Consider the following 21,471-nt stretch of genomic DNA (forward strand, 5'->3'; position numbering starts at 1 on the left):
TTTTTATAATAAATATGGAAAAAAAAAACTTAGATTACAAAATCCCACAACGTAATGACATTTTTCAAATTATTATAAATAAAATACCTTTAAAACTGTTTGTAATGTTATGACTGCGCCTTGAGCCTACATTGTTTGTTAACAACGCTCCATTAATTAAATTATTATTATTAACTGAGTTATTTAAAAAGACAATTTTTAGTCCAAGCCAGCAGTAAGTAGAAGGAACTTCAAAATATCTGAACAGAAGACATCTGCTGACTTCATGCTTCTTTGGAGTTTTAAATTAATATGCCAGTCTCATAGAAATAATAGTTCTAATCTAGGTGAATGCTAGTAAGTATCATGTTTAGGAATTTAATTGTTAAACAAGCAATTTTTAATAGTCTTTTAAAAGTAATTTCTCAAACACACATTGAGACCAAAAGATTGATATGTCTTAGCCAAAACATCCTCTACGATGTACACTTCGTACCCTGGACCAAATTGACAAGAAGTAATGCCTACAACATAACCAGTCACTCAATATTGGATGGCTGCCTGGTTGTGCAGGATGTACACTGGACTGTCATTCCACCGTCTCGATGTTCCTGATCCCTGCCCTGCCCGCTGTCTTTGTTCTGCAAGAGGATTGGACTGGGAAGTAGATTATCATCAACTCTGAAGGAACAGCCAAAAAATGTTAAACATTTTACAATATTAAAAACATTGATGCCTAAGCTACATAATTCAGTGATTTTTGCTCAAGTTAATTTAAGGAAATAGACCAAAAAATGAATGAGTTCCAGGATGGGAAAAAAGTTCATGACATAGCCCAGTGACAGACACAAGACAAAAAGAGCATCTTCACATAGTGAACACATTTCCCTAATTAATTACAGCCTGCATTCTAATAAATTATGCGTGTGAAGCAATCGCATATTTACTTATAACCTGACATTTCATTTGTAGACTTTCATCAAATCTCATTTCTATGTTTGATACTTTTAAGTCATCAACAGTTTTTCTTTTACTTCCTACCACGCCATAAACAAAGTTAATATAAGAAATAAATATATATTCTTATACTAGCAACATTTTCAATCAGCAGTCAGTTCACATAAGATGCTAGATTGTATGCTGTAAAACATTATTTAGAAAAAATTGTTTCTGTATACTGCAGTCAACTCTGGTTAATCCGACCAGGGGGTTGATCAGAAAAGTTGCTTATTTAAACCCAATCATAAAATACCTAAACAAATCCTGTTATATTTTTGTAATATTATTTGCTTATTTGGACAAAAATTGTGTTTAATTTGGCAAAAGATTGATAAATAAGTCACAAAACTAGAACTTCAACAGGTTAAAAAATTATTAAATTACGCAGAATTTGTATCAATTGAAAACAAGCTAAATGCTTGAATTGCAGAGAAACAACATGACAGCATCCGAAGACTAGAAAAACGTCCTGATGTGTTCTGATTAACCAGATTCAACTGTACTGGAAAGTCTAAATTTACAGTGTTCTTTCATAATTTGCCATTGATATTTCATTTTCTTACAGGATAAAACAGAAATTCCTATGGTAGGTTCTACACTGATAAAACTAAGTCAATAAATGTATTTCCAGTGAAATAAACAAGTTAAACTGGAGAAATCAGTGACTTTGAAACTACCTACCCCCTGAAGTAAACCATGACAGCCACTGACAATAAACTAAAATAAATGTACACATGTAAGGTTGTTTGATAAAGATCTGACGCATGTTGAAATTAAATGAAACCTAAAACTTAAAATATTAAATGCCAAGTACAAATTTAATTTTGTTTGATATTTCAGATGAATTTACCGACCATTGTAAAAAAACAAAACAATTACATTTAACAAAACAAAAGAATGTAAACAATTTTCAACAGAGACTAAACAATGTTTTGTGTGATAATGATCATGTGCTTTTATTTCTTTCAAATAGAGCTGGAGTTAGCAACGACAAATCACAATGAGTATTTTATAATCATATATCTGATGAATAGTTTTGCAGATTTGACTGGTAATTTTTAACAATTAATCTTTCAATCTCTTAATAACTGTGTTCTGTACATTGACAACAATAACACTGAGTTGACACATTGTCTTAGCCCACTGAAATGCAAATGATTTTAACAAGAGAAAACAACAATCACACGCTGAGCATAAACTGTGCAGTTCTAATGAAACATTACAAGTATGAAAGAAAAATTAAAACCCATGAAATAAAAATCTCTTTCTATGGCTGACATTTAATGGGGCGTCATGTGGTCAGTACAACAATCAACTGCCATTACTTCACAAATTAATGTCATGTACCCATTAGAGTTTGGGTTGACTCATGGGCGTCCTTAGAATCCTAAAATTTAAAATTCTAGTTCCAATGCAATATGATCCTGGGACATCCTAGTCTCAGAAGCCAAGTGCTTTACAATTCAGCCCCCACACCCCTCCAGCGTGCCAGGGAAACAATGACAGAGTCCTAGAGATCGGACATACTTTTGATAATTTTACTAGTAAGAGAGACAGATGTCTTGTAGGACAGAAAACAGTAGAATGTCCTTCTAGGACACACTGCAATCATATTGCACAGCATGACTGACACAATGTTGAATTGTAAAACATATGAGCCACTAGCATTTAGATAATAATATTAAATGCATTTTTTTTTCTGAATAGCTAGGGAATAAAATGCTCAAGATAGAAAAATTCATAAAACTGAACACCTAAAACATAAACATATTTTAGTCAAATAATTCACAGCTTTTGGCAAGGAGAATACATTCAGCACTTGTATGATACAATATGTTTAGTTTTTAAAAGTTATTACCAGCCTAATAATAACAGCTAGATAAAAAAAAATTCTTCTTCACTGAAGATATTATGAATCAAGTAGATTAATTGGGTCATTTTTCTGATAAGCAACACTTGGATGAGGAAGATTTAATCATGTGAAACAGTAGCTACACATAAATTCTTTGCTGCTTTTTGCTAATGAAGATCAGTGACTTTCAATAATTGTAAAGAAAAGATATGACAAACTTCTAAACTATGCAAGTGTATAAACATAAAATTAAAATTGTAGAGATTAAAAATCATAGACAACTCTTAAAAAAATATAGATCTATTTAAATTATAAAAAAAACAATCATCACGTGCTAGGGTTCATACAAACTTCAAACAAGGAAGGCCATGTCCCCCCCCACCAACAGCTTTCACTCCCACACCAACATCATGGGCTTTGTAGATGCCAGGAACAAACATCCAAGTTCACAACACAAGGCCAGATATTAGTCCCACTGACATATCACAATAAAATCTGGTGGTTTCATTATTGGCTGGCTCCCAGCCTCGAGCGTAGGCTTCTATCACTTCTAGCAAGGAGCAACGGACTCTTGGTAAACTTCTGAAGAAAAATAAATTTACAATCAGAATGAAATTTTTTTTTAAAATCACACATAAGCAGAATTGAAAACGTAAATGACCACACACAATAAACAACTTAAAGTACAACACAATCAAACCTTGCTGTTTTGTACTAAATTTTATAATTTCATTTTAAGTAAATAAAAACCTAAATGTTCTTTCAGGCACTCATGGGATGAACAATCCTATTTAAGACAATTACCTAGTCAATGAGTAGTGCTGACATAGTGTCACATTTTTGTACTATTTGGTTCTAGCAGCCTTATAGGACAGAAATTATGACTATAAGTGTTAGTGCTACTTGGCAGAAATCATTTAAACTATTTTTTATTTGTGAAGCTACTGGTTTATGATTATGAGGGTGTTGCATGGCCGGTGACCTGATAAAATAGAGCGGACAAAATAGCATGAAATTTCCCAACAAAAAAGCGCTGACTTATATATGATGTGTATAAAAGTACCGAATTATTAGTAATTTCATGTCCTGGGCAGCATTTTTGTTGATGTCTTTATCTTTTTCAATATCAATAGATCTGAAAGTGTGCCATATTTGCTGAGAACGAGAGTACTTTAAATTTTATATCATTCCCCCTTTTCATCAATGTTTAAAATGCATAACTTGCCCTTAAGTAAAGAATAACATCAAGGATCAAGTTCAGAGTAGCATCCCTTGAGCTTCCACTAAGCAAGGTGTGACTGTGGTTAAATAACTTTATAAATGTGCTAGAAGTAAAACCATTTCTACTGTTCAAACCAAGTGAGTGACAAAGAAAACTAACTTGCTATTAATGATACATGTTCTAATATTATCTATTAGCTGCTGCATCTGTTCCTCTCCATTCTCTTCAAGCAATTTCCCAATAGGTTGTAACTGCAGATAAATAAAAATATCAACTCACTAGTTGTTGTCATTTAAATGAAAAATGTATTTCTAACATAAATTTTTTTTAAATATTGGACATAAATAAGATCGTGCAATGAAAAATTCATACTTCCTGAGAAAAAACTTCACAAGCGTCTTCATTGACATTCTCCACGTCTGCTACCCTCGGCTCCACACTTTCCTCATCCTCCCTGACGTAGTTGGGGTTCAATATGAGATTGAAACAATCAAAGATCGGATTGACCAACGGCTTGAACACCTGAACAAGTTAAAGCATTGATTTGGAATGAATGACAAAGTTATGTTGAAGCAACATTTCAAAGGGTCTGCTATGGCTGATTGGCTTTATGAAGCAACACTTAACAAGAATTAGGTATGTGTGTATGTAAGCTTAAATAAGAATGAAGAAGGTAGGCGCCCACCCCTTTGAAACCATAAACCATATCCTCTTTGAATGCCCCTCCCTAATCCACCTTAGGCAGACCCTACTTCCACTACAGCCCAACATAACCAACACCCTGTACGGCAGTGCTGAACAACTGAAGAAAACAGCACACTTTTTTTCCTTGGCACAGTCTGCAAAAGAGCTCACAGCTCAGCAGCAATAAAGCTGGCCAGAAGAAGAAGAATTGTCACAGTCAAAATAGTAACTTATTGGACCTTATAGTGCTTAGTGAATTTTATGACTACAGAGCATGAAAATATAAATAGTTAACATAGTTAGGTGTGACCAGAAGTAAGGTGGTAGGAGATTGAGAGTTTTAGTTACAGTCGACAGTAGTTAGAGTTGAACTGGTTTAGTCCAAGAAGTAAGTTGAGCCTTAGTTGGAGTTGAAATTATTAGTAAGAACTTTGTAAGTTGAAGTTATTAATTGTAAGTGAACTCAAGGAGTGGACTAAGTGTGATATGAAAGTATTTTAACTGAAACATAGAAACTTATAATAACCATCAACATTGTCATGAAAATTGGATTGATATCATGTAAATAAACTTCATATTCTATTATGTTCTACAAGCATTCTTTATTTATAACTACCCTGATATGACCAGCGGCGAGTTTGAATATTAATGATCTACTGGATTGTTTTTAGATCTATATAAAACATGGAGAATGTTCCCTTCACATTTTTTTTATTTTGCACGAAAATAAAAGTAGAGTGTGAAAAGGGGTTTACCCATTCATGTAAAATATAAAATACTGTGAAAACGGCTTTACCGTATTTGTTAGAAAGTTTCGCTCTTTCTTATTGGTTCCTTCAGTCGTAGAACGACTATGGTTCATCTCGAACACTTTTCTTTTTCAGATGGCTGTGGAGCCTTATTTTGGAGAGACACTCCCATCCACATATATCGCAGGTCAAGGTGGCTTTCGCTTTGGTGGTAGAGAAGTTGGCCCATTTTCCGAGTGGAATGCTTTTTTTTCAAGAGCTGAGGCCCATGTTTTCTCACTGTCCATAGCTTTCTTGGTCACCGTCTCTCTCCAACTAGTGCAGTCTACGGCTATGTCTTCCCAAAGGTCAGTATCAATGTTCACTGATTTTAAATCCCGTTTTATCACATCCACGGGAGGTGGGGGCGACCAGTTCTTCTTGAGCCAGACGTTACCCGTGCAGAATGATTTTCGGGATGCGATTGTCCTCCATCCGTAGAAATATCAGAACCAGCGCAGGGGGCTATGCTTGAGGACCATAAAGGCCCGTTCTCGCGAGGATCTCAGTATTACACATACTTTCTTTCCATGTTTTTTTAAAAGATCCTTTGAAGGCAGCGCAAGTGGAATGAGCTTAGTTTTCTCTCTTGCTTTGCGTAGGTATATATATATAGTTCGTCCATCGTGGTTCGATGATGACCACTTTGTCATCCAGGGGGCTGAGGGCTTTGCACTGGGGTTTTATGCCTCCTCATGTGGCTGGTGAGACCTATGTGAGCCCGGAATGTTCGGCTGCACACTGGGCAGGTTATTCCAGCTGGAGCTAGTGTCGTTTGTCTTGCTTTTCTTTCTGGCGTTTTTCTTCTGCCTGCGTTGTTCTTTTTTCCTCAGCAACCTGTGCGCCAGTTTTCACAGCGTAACGCGTAGGTAGTCCATGACTCACTGCCGTACAGTAGCATGTTAAGAATGCATGCCTTGTAGACCTCCATTTTGGTCACTGTGGTGAGCTTCTGGTTTTCCCAAGCCCCAACCTCCTGCAGAATAGCCTGGGATGGCTGTGGCACATGGTTCCAACCAGTTACCATTGAAATTTGTCAGTCCAGAGCGCATACACACGACCGAGCAGCCAGGATAAGAAATATTTTCTTAGGCAACAATTTTCAAGTGAAATAAAAAGTTGTACAATAAAAAAAATGCTGCCAACTTACCTCATCTGTTGCTGTCCTCATGATGCCAAATATATTACAAAGGAATGCAAGAAAACATGTGAACCTCTGAGGATTCTGAACTGCTATTTCTTTCCTGGCTGAAAGAGAGACATTTTTTTTACAAAGCTTATATCAACTCAATCTGTCTGTCTGGTACATGAATCAATACAAAAGATTAACCAATTAGTCAATTTATTACTGGTAATCTTACTGGTAATCTTATCTTATTTGATACTTAATTACAGATATTGCTGAATATGTAAGGTTTTCTCCTGCGCCCATTCTCTGATCAAGTTGAAACTTTAGAAAATTATTTATTGTACCAAAATTTATTAGATAAATCAATTTAAAAATCTACAGATTAGTTAACAAAATTTTGCAATCAATTATTTGCTTTATATTGAATAATGGAAATAGTTTCTAAATTATTGAAAGATGTAGATGTAAGTGCAGAGTTCTTTCCATTAGACAAGCTTTGTTTCTTATATTTTGCTTGCTCTTTATGACAAATTTTAACTTCAAAATAAAGTGTTTTTATTCTCTAGTTTAAAATAAAGGGTTTGTCCAAACTTCAAACATTGATTCAAAATGTCACCAACCTTTATAATCAGCCTGTACCAGGTTTAATAAGCAATTCCTGAACTTGATATTGCCAACTTCAATACAAGACATAATATCACACATCTCTGAACCACGTTTTGCTAGGCTGCAATCTTCTAAACATCTGTGCACAGTAAGAAAAAAAATGTGAAAGTAAAATATGTCACTTAGTCAAGAAAAATGAAGCTACATAAATAAGTAATTAACTTTTCAACTACTGAGCGCTACAAATTCAACTAAATGTTATCTGACCAATATCAGATAGTTTTGTTAATATATATACATTTTCTTATTTCTGAAAATGTTAGGGGACTTAGCAGATATTTAAAAACTCTACAAAAATTAAAAAAAACTTCTAAAATTCCAGTAAAAACATGAGTTTTAAAAATGTGAAGGCCAATAAGACAAACTTGATTAGAATGTTAAAAAATGGCAAAGGTTAGTCTAGACTGATTTATAGATCCTTTAATAACCCATCTGGTCATTTAATCTCCCACTATTTAATCCCCAATTAAATAATTGTGTACAAGTCATTGTGTAATGGTACCAGTTAAGGCATTGAGTTTAAGCACTCATTTTATCTAATAATCTAAAATATGTGTATTGACTGTTTGTTGATATCTTTCCATTCTGAAATTCAGCACTTAGAGGAGATCTACAAAAAATAAGGAGAAAGTTTTGGACCTTCCTTTAAATGTTTACAATCTAGCCCAAAGTTTGTGCAGAATGGTAGGAGATGGTAACAGGCAAGTGTAGGGACTTAGTTTAGTTTAGAGATTATGTTAGGTTTGTAAATATAGTGTGTAGTTTAGTTTAGAGATTATGTTAGGTTTGTAAATAAATATAGTGTGTAGTTTAGAGATTATGTTAGGTTTGTAAATAAATATAGTGTGTAGTTTAGTTTAGAGATTATTTTAGGTTTGTAAATAAATATATTGTGTATTGTTTTTAGTGACAGTAAAAGTAGTGACATAGTCAGACAGTCGAATGACATGAAGAACAAGATGGCCATAGCTTAGAGAAGGTTGAAAAGAGATAAAGAATGATAAGTAAACGACGGATAGCGAGACAAGACGAGCATCCCATAAATACATCAGTTGAATTCTCCAGAAGTCTTGATTATGTCTAGCATTGTTAATTGTAATGTCTCTTGGCTAGTTTAGACTAGTTAAGTGAAGTATTGTTGGATTTACACAACACACAAAATCCTAGCCAGGACACAAGCTTTCATCTCAGATCTATCATGACAATAGTCTGAATTCAGCCATGGTCAAGTTCAGTTTCATGGTTCATACAACTTTTGTGAAAATGAATTCCAGACATTTTCCAGACTTTTTCCAGACATTTATCTTATGTTTTCCAGACTTACTAACAGTAAAAAGGATGGCTACCTGAGCATCTAGTAGTAGACCTAGATCTAGTAAGTCATTCTTTAGTTTAGACTCAAGATCTAGATATTCTATGTTGACGTCATTGACGAGATATATTTGTTTTCTTTATTTAAAAGGGGGGGGGGGGGAGTTTCGCGCATGCATAAATAAATCTAGGCCAAAAACTTCCCGACCTTTGGTAGCCTAACTGAAATTTGATCGACCATCTAGAAAATATAGACTAACAGCAGTCATAATAAACTAGTTAGGCCTACTAGTCTAGGGCTAGATCTATAACTAATTTTGATTTAAGTCTACAGTACACCGTCTAGAAATTGGCTGGCGTTTCACCGACATGCCGTGGATTGCGCGTGCTTCCAAAATACTAATAGATCTAGTAGGCCTATTAATGGAAGCCTCTAAGCCCAACTAGATCTAGCAGCCTAGCGTTTAACCGGTTACGGCGCCTGAATGACATCGGATTAATTTTTTTTTTTTCAAATTCCAGACTTTTTCCAGACATTTAACAAAATTGCCTCGAAAAGTAGCAATTTTCCAGACTTTTTTAAGACTGAAATCTGAATTTTGAAATTCCAGACTTTTTCCAGACTTTCCAGACCGCGTACGAACCCTGAGTTCTGAGATATCAACTCTATGGTGCGACTGTTTAATTTTTTTTTTATTTTGGTAATTTACTTTTCATATAAAATTTACCTGTCATTTCTTTGAAAAATATTTATTTTTGAATTTATATTTTAAATAAATGCCACAGAAAGAAGAGACCTACATGTTGTAAATGATGTGTACCACAAAACAGGAGACCTGCTTATTATAAATGATGGGTGCCACAGAAACAAGAGACTTACTTGTTATAAATTAATTGCCAGTATTTGCCACAGAAACAAGAGACCTACTTGTTATAAATAAATTGCCAGTAATTGCCACAGAAACAAGAGACCTACTTGTTATAAATAAATTGCCAGTATTTGCCACAGAAACAAGAGACCTACTTGTTATAAATAAATTGCCAGTAATTGCCACAGAAACAAGAGACCTACTTGTTATAAATAAATTGCCAGTAATTGCCACAGAAACAAGAGACCTACTTGTTATAAATAAATTGCCAGTAATTGCCACAGAAACAAGAGACCTACTTGTTATAAATAAATTGCCAGTAATTGCCACAGAAACAAGAGACCTACTTGTTATAAAAGAGGTGTACCACAGAAACAAGAGACCTACTTGTTATAAATGATGAGTGCCAATAGTCTTACATCTTCTTCTGTTCTGACAAAATTTTTGGCACACAGTAAAACTCTCTTCACATCATTCTGATCGCTGTAAGTTCTGGAATCTTCTAAGATTGACTTCATATCATTCAGGGAAAGTGTAGGTTGATCTGGAGTTGAATTTTTAACATCTAAAGGCTCGCTATGGAACTGACCATTGGGAACTTCCTGTCAGAGTCACAAAATGAAAAAATTGAAACCTATGAGTTACAATAAAATAATACAAATTATAATTTTATTTCATTTATAGAGCGCTGTTAACAAACAAAATGTAGGTTCAAGGTGCTGTGATAACATCACAAACATAAACACAAGAACTAAAATGATAAACTAATCTAAAAAGTTTTAAACAGATAGGTCTTAATGTTCTTCTTGAAAGTAGAGTAACTTGATGTTTGTCTGTGATCAATGGGGAGTGAGTTCCAAACCTTTGGTCCAGCCACTCAAAAAACTCTCAGAATGTAGCTTTTGAGTGAGAAACTATTAGAAGCATTGAGTCCATTGAGCATAGGGCTCTATGAGGGACATATGCAGTGATCAGTTCGCTAAAGTACAAGGGCATTTCTTTATTGTAGATACTGATGATGAAGCTAGGAGTTAAAACAATGAGTGATTCATACATATTACACATCGTAAGGCAGCACAAGGGACCAAATTTTTTATGAAAGCAAATTAAGTAAATATATATCAAAGTAATGGTGCCAAGAAAAAAAAAGCATGCTATTTTTCAGTTGTTCAGCCCTGCCATACAGAGTGTTGTTATGTTAGGCTGTAGTGGTAATCAGAGATGGCCTAAGATGGATTAAAATGGGACATTTAAAGAGGATATTAAAACTTTTTTTTAGAAGAGTTTGTCATTTTAGCTCTCATGTTTATGTTTGTAATGTTATCACAGTACCTTGAGCCTACATTTTGTTTGTTAGCAGCGCTTTATAAATAAATTATTACTATGGTTCACAGTTTTGTAAGAGTGGGCGCAGTGTCTACATAGGGACGTGTGAGTGGGATTTTTTTCTATTAAGGTGAGGATTTAAAGGTTTGTGTCCTGTTCTTAGTTGGAAGTTTGTAAATTGCTCTTTGGAGGAAATCGATACTATCCAGTTTGTTTGTCATTTCTTTGTACATAGTTCTGCCTTTGTTTCCTTATGCCCATTGGTTGAGCCACTCCTCTTTGTGATTGCTGGCTAACATTGACTTGAGAGTGAGGTAGTTTACTGGTCTGTCTGGTTGTTCCATGGATGGCCTGCTTTTGACAGTCTATCAGCCTTTTCATTTCCCATAATACTTGTCTTGACATAAGTGTGTGGCTAAATAGAGTGGTAGGTTTGGACAAGTAAACGATCTGTTTGACACAAGTGTGTAGATTAATAACTTCTAGTTCTAATGCTTTCCTTTCTGATATTTAAATAAAATATATATATATATTGTAATAACTTAAGTGAGGCAACTCAACGAGGCACATCGATATTTATTTACAAGACATCACAGGTACACAAATAACATCTTAGGCACAATCTCCCCATATTGGCTCTCTACTTGGGCGGAAATCGTTCTCTTTCTAATGTTCACATCCTTTTAGGTCTAGTCTATCACAGTGCGCACCTTCTAGCACTAGTCTTTATGGCGGTGCGCATGACAGGGTTATAACAATATTAATAACTTCTAGTTCTAATGCTTTCCTTTCTGATATTTAAATAAAATATATATATATATGTATATATATAACAGACTAAAGAAATGTCACAAAATTGTTTACAGCATCATATCTAACATTTTGGACTAACCTCAGCATCACCATCTGAATGCCTAGATGCAAGCCCTCCTGGCGATGTTATTTCTTGGTCTACTAAACCCCTTGAGCGTCCTCGTGCACGTCCTCTACCGGCCATTCTAATGCCTTTAAAAAAAAAAGGGAAAACTTTTTTTAAAAATTAGGTTAACTTTTTTTCTGTAAATTTGAAACTATAATAGGTATTACGTTTAGTGTTCATTGTTCTTTTCTTGTGCATGGTGAAAGAACCCTTATTTATGTTTCGCTGATTCAAGAATGTTTATCATTTTAAAAAGTTCTTTTGTTTCATATATATATATAATATATGTATAAGTAAAAGCCAGAAGATTAAGATAGGAATATTTTTATCTTGATATGAACATTTCTGATGATGCAATATGTCAGCAATTTTAAAATGAAAAAAAAATTGTGTCCAAAAAAACAACTAATTTTGATAAAATCATTTAATAAAAATTGAATCTAAGTCTAGTAGAGTCTATTAGATTTTAGATTCTAAAAATTAATAGTCTAGTTTAGATTGATCTAGAATCTAGTCAAGAGTACTCAGATATTAGATATACTAAAAAAATAGCTTTGATCTAATTTTCTAATCTAGATCTAGATGTTTAACTAGAGAATAGTAGAGTCTATCTTATCTTAAAGAAAAGATCTTACAGACGTTACTTCAAAAGGACCTAAGTTTAAATCTAAATCTAGATCTAGCTATATCAATCTAGATTCTAAAGTCCAGTCACTAGAGACACTAGGTCTATTATAATTCTATCTCTTCTATCAGAAAACAGACAATCATCTATCATCTTATCTTATTATAGATCTATTTTTTTATATTAAACACTAATTACTCTGTACTCGTGACTTTATAGACTACGTTAATTCAAAAAAGAAGATAGTTATATAGATATTTAAATAAGATTATATATAATATAGATTATAGATCTACGTCCTACATATATTTCATGTGTCAATCTAATCATGCATGTTAATCAATGACTTAAACTCTGCTAAAGTAGAAGTCATTGGTTTTCCTAGCTGATTCAGGCAACCCATTCCATTCTCTAATAATGGGACTGGCACTATCAAAAGCATCATAATCATACTAATCATAGATCTAATTATATTCTAGTGAGACTAATAAGATCTAGATTGTAATTGATAATATTCATATAAATATAATTTTTTAATATAATGCTTAGAGTTAGACTTAGTCTTAGACAGCTAATCATAACCTAGTCGTCCTAGTGTTGTCTAAAAAAATATATAAATTAAAGTTAAATAAGTCGAGTATTAGTGGGTTACCATCTTCTTGCGTCTTAGTACTCTAGAATAGACGTGCAGCTTGGCTTAGTTCATTATTATAGATCTAGTGAAAATTATACTAATTATTTATAAAGATCTAGATCTAATTTTGCTACCTTTTTTCTCCTTGCCTTTTTTGGGCTTTGCCGACTTTTAAGTTTTAATTTTACTTACTTTTAACTGTTACTGTTGTGTTACTAGAACCTGAGTAGAACTAGAGATCTAGACTCTAGAATAGATCTAGATCTACTTTTAGTTTTTTAGTTATATTTTTACTAGGACGTCTAGGTAGGAGGCTAGGTCTAGTCACAGTGTCAGAGACTAGATCTAGAATCTAGACAGTCTATAGACATTAGAGTAGATTCTATCTAGTCAATCTAGAGAGAAGATCTGTATAGAGTTAGAGTAATAGACTAGATGTAGTCTAGACTAGATCTATATCCAGCTAGGCCTAGAATCTAGAATATACGACCTAAAAGAGTGTTTTAGGCAAGGGACTGAATAAAAAGTGTCAAACGTTGAATCTTTGATTCGTGTTTTTATTTAGATTATTATTATTATTATTATGTTAAAGTCGAGCGAATATTCATTATCTGGCGCTGCCATGGTCGAGTTTCGTTTAATCAAGTTAAAGAGTAAAAAAAATCATTGTAGTCCCTTTAACAGTGTCAAACTTCCATAAACGCTTAATCTCCAAGCCTAGGTTTCCATATTTTCTTTTTTTTTCCATTTCAGTTTTTTCTTATAATATGAGACACGTCTGACGGCGATGACAATAATTGTAACGTTTATCTTTCGTTGTTGTTTTTTTTTAATCAACAGCAGTATTTATATAAGATGAGATTAAAATCTACCATTTTGTCAGTCAAAATAGGCATATCCGAGTATAATAACTGATCAGTAGACTCGAAAACCTCTTGTGGCGAGTATTTGTAATAAGGAGGAGTATCCTTATTGATAAAAGTATGAGTCAAAGCCAAGTGTTGTATTAATTTTGCAGCTTAAATTGGTTATGGCGATTTAGGTAGACAGATTCCGATAGGGCTGAACATCCTGCAATTAAGTGTTCAATTGACTCACCCACATTTCCACATTTTCGGCATTTGTCAACAATATTGAGTTTTAGGATATGTTTCTCGTAATTTTTTTTTTGGTCCTAATTACTCTGTCCTGTATTGCTGCAACAAAGCCTTCCGTTTCAGAGTAGAGATGACCTGCTTTGAGCCATGTTAAGGAAGCAGCATTGTCAATGTCGTACCCATCTAATAAAGCCGGGAAATAGCCGTAGAGTGTTTTTTCTTCCCATTTGGCGAATCTCATGCCCTACTTCGTCCTAACCGACATTAACATCAGCATTGTTTAGGTTCAGGGGGGTTGCTTCGGAGTCGTATTTGCATAGGAGGCGTGCAGTTTTTATCGTATTTAAAAACAATGCATCTTACACAATTTGAAGATGTTCTGCAATCCACGACCTCCATCCTTCCTGGGCAGGTGTAACCTTATGGTGAAGGACTTGAGATGTAAACATCGAAATTCGTTTAGTCATTTTCTCGTGAGTCTGCAATGTCATGTAGGTCGGTTTCCAGTCCATTTTATGACATCGGACGAGCAAAGGAGCACCGGGACGGCCCAGCTATTTATTGATGAAGTTAATGCCAAACAGTTTAGTGTTGATGATTTTATTTACTCTGCTTATATTTACCAAGAATGTCCTCTTTTAATTTTTTATGGTTTATCTTGGCATTCTGATTTATTCCAAGATATTTATAACGAGAGGCAGAATTCAATTTCTCAATGCCTTCAAACGCAATGTTTGAGTTGGCTGCCTTGCCCCTTTTGTTGTTGGGCTCCTTTGTTCGTAGGCCTACAACGACTATGGTTCATCTCGAGCCCCTTAGCACGTGACTGTGAAGCCCTATTTTGGAGAGACACAAATATCACAGGTTAGGCGCGGGTGGCTTTCGCTTTGGTGGTAGAGGAGCAGGCCGTTTTTCGTTTGGCACGCTTTTCTTCCAGAGGTGAGGCCCATGTTTTTTCACTGTCCATAGCTTTCTTGGTCACCGTCTCACTTCCATCTAGTGCGGTCTAGGGCTATGTCTTCTCAATGCTCAGTATCAATGTTCACTGTTTTGAGGTCCCGTTTTATTACATCCACGTAAAGGAGGTGGGGGGGGGGGGGGTGCGACCTGTTTTTCTTGAGCCAGACGCAAGTTGCCCGTTGAGAATGATTCGATTTTTGGGATGCGATTGTTTTTCAGCTGGCGTACAAGCCAACATGCCTTTATTAATGCTTATGATACTGCATCTATCCAGGTCAAAAGACAAACAGATGTCGTCACTAAAACGTTTTACGGTTCTGGTTGGGGTGTGTAACTTTTGCTCTGTTTCTGCATATAACTTTAAATCATCCATGTATAATAAGTGGGACACACTTTTGTACATTTAGTGTCAACCCTAAAACCGTTTGTAGTGCCAAGGAGTAATTTAAATAGTGTAGACTTATTATTATTATTTGTTATGATTATTTCTATTATTATTATTATGTTAAAAACAAACTAATATTCATTCTCTTGCACTGCCAGGGTCGAGCTTCGTTAGAGAGAAATAGAATTCATTGTAGCCCCTTTAACAGTGTTCACTTTTTAATTTTCTGGTGATGTACTTGAAAGCTAGTTATGACAATACAATTCTAAATGGAACACAAATAGATCATATATACAGAAGGCTTGTACAATGTAGGATAGAAAATTAAACATTAAGTAAAATATGCAATGTACATTGTGAAATGTACATATGTACGCTTGTGGCATTTGTATACTGTATTTAAACAAAAGAATTTAATTAGAGAATAAATTTAAATAGACTGAAAGGAAGAAGAATTTAAGAATTTTTTATTTTTTTTTTAAATCATACAAAGACAGTGGAAACACCTATAAACAAGGGAGACAACTCAGGTCTCCTAAAGAAAACATTTTCTTCGGTCTTAACCCCTGAACAAATTCTACAGAAGGACCCAACCGTTTCAGAAACACCAAAATGGAGCGTAGCAAGAATTGCACCCCTTGGAACTGCAACAAAACATAAGTCACTGCTGGACAAACAAAACCAATTAAGCCGCAGAAAGAAGAGAGGAAATGGAGTCTCAAGTGTCAACAGATAGAATTACCATTGTGTTAATATAACTTCATTATGTTGCATTCAATTGATGATATATATGTTGAATTATGATTTTTACTATGTTAAAATGTTCTAGTTTGGTCAACTTAATTTTCTAAAGTTGAATATGTAAATATGTTGTTTTTTTATGTTATTAAAAAAAAAAAAACAAGCCCAAAAAAGAGGCAGCAGCTATATAGAGAACTAAAAAAAAAAAAAAGCTCCGAAAACCCACAAAAGAGGCAAGAAAAAGAGGCGAAAGCCCAAGGATGTAACAGTGAGGTATCCTAAATATATTATATATAGAGAGAAAAGTATAATTTACATAAATAATTTACCAAATTGCATTAGTTCAGGAACAACAGTCAGATCATTTGCAGACAATAGCTTAATATATAGAACAATAAAAACAACACAAGACACAGAAATTTTACAAAGAGAATTAGATGAATTACAGAAATGGGAATAAAATTGGAGCATGTCTTTCCACCTAGAAAAATGTCAGTTATTAAGAGTAACAAAAAAATACTAAAACAAATAAATTAATTCCACTCATCTTATTTATGGTAAATCAGTAACACAGACTAAAAACGCAAAATACCTAGGTGTTATAATAAATGAAAAACTGTCATGGAATCCCCATATTGATGAAACTATAAAAAAAATCAAACAAAGCATTAAAAGAAATTTCTATAAATCAAATAAGAACATAAAACTAAAATGTTATTTAACCTTGATTAGACCAATAATAGAATATGCATCCTCCGTTTGGGGACCCCTCAACTCAAGAAAACATTAATAAGAAACTGGAACAGACACAAAATAGAGCAGTGAGATTTATAACAAACAAATATTCACATTTGACTAAAGTAACACCTTTAGTAAAAATCACTAAATTTAGAAAGCTTTCAGGAGAGAAGACTCAAAAGTAAAGTAGCAATTATACATAAAACACTGAACCATAATCTTCAAATACAAATCAAAATCTAATAAAATACTCTGAAAGACACAAAGATAAAGGCACATTCCTCGTCCCATATGCTAGGACAAATTTGTACAAATGCTCCTTCTTCCCTAGTGCTATTAGAGCATGGAATGGGTTGCCTGAGCTAGCCAGAAAAAACAATGATTTCTCAGAATTTAGGTCATTGGTTAACGTGCATGACTAGATGCATGACATGTAAGAATTAGGCCGAGTCATCTTCTCTTTTGAAGTAACGTCTGTATTAGATATTTAAGACAAAATAAGAATCCGATTTTTTTTTTTAAAACCTGATTTTGCGGGCATGCACATCATGTAATGTAGTACTGTTAGTATTACATCTCTGAGGCAAAGCTCCCATCTCTTCGGCGTGGTGTCTCCATGGAAACGTCTGCCCGAGGAAGCAGAAAGGATAAGAACGAGAGCGAACATGCCCTCCCCCCCCCCCGGGTTGGCTGCTACTGTCTGTGCCAGTGAACGTACCTGCTTACCACGTTAAGATTGTCTCAAGAGCTCAGCTTCCTTCGGGAAAGATCTGCTCTCGCTCCTACCGGGGTTTTCCACCCGGCAACAGTTCCCGAAGGCAAAGAAAAAATGTACCATAATCCTGCTAACCAGCACTGCGGGAGAAACCATAGCCATACGCCAGAAAGATACCATCAAGCTTTACACGGACGGCTCCACCAGCGAAGTCCAAAGCAAAACGACCTCGGGCTATGGTGCGGTAGTCAGATTTCCCGGTGCAACAGAAAGCGACGAATTGGTAGGTCCATATGGCGAAATGAAAAGAATCAGAAACGCCCCAAAACGTATAGAGTCAACGTATTGAGGAAGGAACGGTGGTACCGGCCAGAGTGATCCTCGTTACAGATGTTACAGATGTGGGAAAAAAACATCACTTGGAAATTAACCTGCATAATATCTCAATTATGGAAGAGATGTTTGTATATTAGCCTAGCTCTAAGTCTAGACTATAACCAAAGATCTATTCGTGAATGTCAAGTCCAACCTTTTAGACTATGTTAGAAGAATCTTCTTTATCTTATAGGTATATGTCGAAACGTTATTTCGAGTTTGGTGCATAAAAACGCAAATGAAAAGCGGAGAATGCAAAGAGTTGCTTTAGTACATTTCGTTACTCGTTAGCATTGATTAAAAAAAATAAATCTTATCTTATATATTACAGACGTTACATGCGAATGGCATGAAATGGAAGGAAAGAAGGATAGGCTAATCCATTTTTTAAAAAAGAAATAGACTTTAAAGAATGCAGTAACCGCCCTTGTTATAGCTACAGACCCAAGGTCTCCGCAATCAAGAAACAAAGTGATAGAAAGAAAAAAGAAATACTAAAAGAGAGAGAGAGAGAGAGAGACAAAAAAGATAGAAACGGATGAGAAAATCAATATTTGACTTATTCAAAAATCTGGTCCTGACATGTGAAAGTCTTGTAGGCCTATGGTCAAAGTCAATTTAAGTCACCTGAATTCATAGACAAAAGAAAAATGTAACCACTGCCTAGTAGCCCCTACCCCACCCTCGCTACCCATGTACCCCAATCACAAACTACAGTGTACCTAGGCTGAGGGGGGGGGGGGGAGTCATGGGGTTTATATAGCCCGCGGGTAGAAGTGGCCAAAACCAGTTCTGACCACTTTTGTCTAGATGTTTAGCGTGTACGCCAGCGTGTATGTGTTAATCCCTTGGACCCTATCCATTCAAGTCCATTGGATCCAAAGTGTGTATTTGTTGGGTGGTTTTGTGTATGTGTGGGATTTAGGCTAGGCTACTTGTGTTTTAAAAAAAAAAAGTAGGGATACCAACTTCTCTTCTGAAGCTAAGTCATTTAGTTCATGAGATTTATAAATTGTCAAAGGTTTTTGTAAATCTTACTGTTTTGTGGTAATTCTTACTGCTGGATATCTTCATTTAATAACACAGTATAAAAACGAGAGACCTGCCTGACTGTTCGAGTGAAAGGTAAGTACTAAGTAGACCTATTCTATTTGGCTAATTTGGGCGATATGGAACTGTACATTTAATGTACATTTTGGAAATGTTTCTTCTAACATGCAGATTCTGATTTTATTTTGGGCAATTTCAACTTTCAGAATGGTGGCTGAGTGGTAAAGAGGGTTCGCGTTCAAATCTCGGTGAAGATTTCTAATTTTGGGAATCTCAATAGTACGCGCTTGAGTCCACCTAATACAAATTTGGTACCTGACTTTACTACTTTACTTGGGGAAAGTAATGGCGGTTGGTCGTTGTGGAGGCCACATGGCACCCTCGTTAACAGTCGGCCAAAGAAATAGATGAGATTTACAATAAATTACATCTTCTGTCCGATGGCCCTATAGATCTTAAAGTCTGAAAGGGATTCTCATCTCAATTAGCAGGGGTTTGAAGTCTTAACCTATAGTAGTATGTGGAATCGCGAAGCAAAATATGTCCGTGAGATTTATAAAAGTAATATTCACATCAGACCAAAGTAACACAATTAGTTTTTAGTTGAGTAAAAAACTAAAATTACTACGTATATAAGAAGAGGAATTTTAAAGACACTTCAAGACATAAGACTAAAAAGTTAAAATAGCCACAAGGTTACAAAGATAGTTTGTGTCGAAACACAAACTCGCAATCGACCCCCATAAGTGGTCTACTTTAACTTTAGGCAGGTTTCAATATTTTCAGCACGAATATAGGAAAATATGAACTAATATTATTAACCGCAACCCATTTCCTTCCATACAAAAAGAAGAGATGTATGCTGAACTACAGTGTTGCCGATTTCATTGTGTTATTAGCCCGACAGATGACCTAATACCACAGGGTAGGGAGATAAATTTACGTTATTATTAGTATAACATTGTTAATATTCACATGTTTAAAATGAGCTGAATGTTATGAAGATATAGTTCAGTATGAACCTGACTTTACGAACGTTACTGAAGGATTATCTAGTTCGTTTAGTTAAAGGCCATACAAACTCTCAAGGAAGAAGAAATTCCACTCAACTCTAATGTATGCCTGGCATTAGTTAAGAAATGTAAAGGCGGCTGGTCGTTGTGCTGGCCTCATGACACCATCGTTAATCGTGGCCTCAGAAACAATTTCCATCGACATCATCTGTTTCATGTATTAAAAAAAATAGAGACAAGATGGAACCTAAAAGCAAGCTGTTTTCATTTTTTTTCTTTTTCCAGTGCGACGATTATAATCTTATCTAAATGCCAAAAAGAGCGATTGGAATCAGTTGGACTACATTTAAGACTAGGCTAGATCTGTAAAGAATATTAAGAAAGACAACCTAGATTTGAATCAACTACACTTTCGACCTTACAGATAAAACAGAAATAAACATAAGTTAAATAGCTGACAATGTTAAAGTTAAAGTTCAGTTGTGTTAGAGTGGGAGGTTCCATGGTATACATTTAAAACAAAATTCACAGAATATTGGCAAGTTAAATGGCAAGTATTAAAAAAATTAATCGGTCGGAACAGCAAAATAAGAGCTTTCTTAATTCCACCAGCGCCGTTGTGCGCATTTGGCGTTAAGCTGTCTCTTATAGAGATCAGTCAGACAGTCACTAACAAGGTCTGCAGCCTTTTCCAAGCTGGAGATGAGTCACTAACACATTAGCTGTACTGAGAGGGAAGAACTACTTTGTGGGTGACATCGTTCTGGCCCACAGCTAACGCATTGGCTTATATCTCTTTTCCATTAAATGATCCATATTCGATCCATAATTGAAGGAGGCCAAGAACAAGAAGATTGTAATTTTTATTAGATCTAGATATTGTTTTTTTTTGGACACATTTTATCGATGAGTATAATGTTATTGTGTTAATGGAAAAGATGAAGACTGCTTCAAGTCATCGGAATACTGGGTCACGCAGGGAAAGTGTATGATAATTATCCTATTTAATTATTATTATTATTATAGCTTTTATATAGCGCTACTTTCATGCTTATAGCATGCTCCGAGCGCTTTAGTCCAATCTCATTTGTGGACCAGTGGGGGGGGGGGAGTATCTAGGAGTTGGTTTTCCGTGCTGCCTTTAGGCGCTCAGTAAACACAACTCTGCCCGAGTCGGGTGTCGAACCTCGAGCCCCCTTCTAGGTAGCCAAGACAGATGGCTGCCTGGTCGTGCGGTTTGCGCGCTGGACTGTCGTTCGGATTTATCGACGGTCGAGGGTTCAAACCCTGCCCGCTCCCATCCCCCGTCGTCCTGCGGGAGGTTTGGACTAGGAAGTAAACTATCTTCAACTCTGAAGGAACATCCGAAACATGTAAAACATTTTACAAACAAA

The 21,471-nt window shown here is 35.2% G+C and overlaps 2 protein-coding genes across 2 annotated transcripts in view; one reads left to right on the plus strand and one right to left on the minus strand.

Annotated features, from left to right (window-relative positions):
- Nucleotides 1-552: 552 nt before the first annotated feature.
- On the minus strand, nucleotides 553-13,494 carry LOC106061626 (CBP80/20-dependent translation initiation factor-like). The gene is made up of 8 exons (XM_013219811.2): nucleotides 13,196-13,494; nucleotides 11,718-11,830; nucleotides 9,887-10,101; nucleotides 7,274-7,398; nucleotides 6,675-6,772; nucleotides 4,425-4,574; nucleotides 4,212-4,303; nucleotides 553-3,412 (listed from the first exon to the last, which is right to left on the minus strand). Exons 2-8 carry the CDS (start codon nucleotides 11,820-11,822, stop codon nucleotides 3,277-3,279), a joined length of 921 nt encoding a protein of 306 aa, XP_013075265.2. The 5' UTR covers nucleotides 11,823-11,830; nucleotides 13,196-13,494; the 3' UTR covers nucleotides 553-3,276.
- Nucleotides 13,495-19,041: 5,547 nt separating this feature from the next.
- LOC106060631 (cysteine dioxygenase type 1-like) overlaps nucleotides 19,042-21,471 on the plus strand; it is a 31,945-nt gene continuing 29,515 nt past the window's right edge. The window contains exon 1 of the mRNA XM_056017260.1: nucleotides 19,042-19,139. The gene's annotated coding sequence lies outside the window, so the exon portion shown is untranslated. The remainder of the gene's footprint in view (nucleotides 19,140-21,471) is intronic.

The sequence above is a fragment of the Biomphalaria glabrata genome, chromosome 18 (genome assembly GCF_947242115.1).
Source record: "Biomphalaria glabrata chromosome 18, xgBioGlab47.1, whole genome shotgun sequence".
NCBI lineage: Eukaryota > Metazoa > Mollusca > Gastropoda > Planorbidae > Biomphalaria > Biomphalaria glabrata.

Coding starts and splice junctions, on each gene's coding strand:
- LOC106061626 (XM_013219811.2), bottom strand. CDS start 11,822: ATGGCCGGTAGAGGACGTGCACGAGGACGCTCAAGGGGTTTAGTAGAC. Junction 10,102..11,717: donor ATTCAGATGGTGATGCTGAG/GTTAGTCCAAAA, acceptor TGACTCTGACAG/GAAGTTCCCAATGGTCAGTT. Junction 3,413..4,211: donor ACATGTATCATTAATAGCAA/GTTAGTTTTCTT, acceptor ATTTTTCTTCAG/AAGTTTACCAAGAGTCCGTT.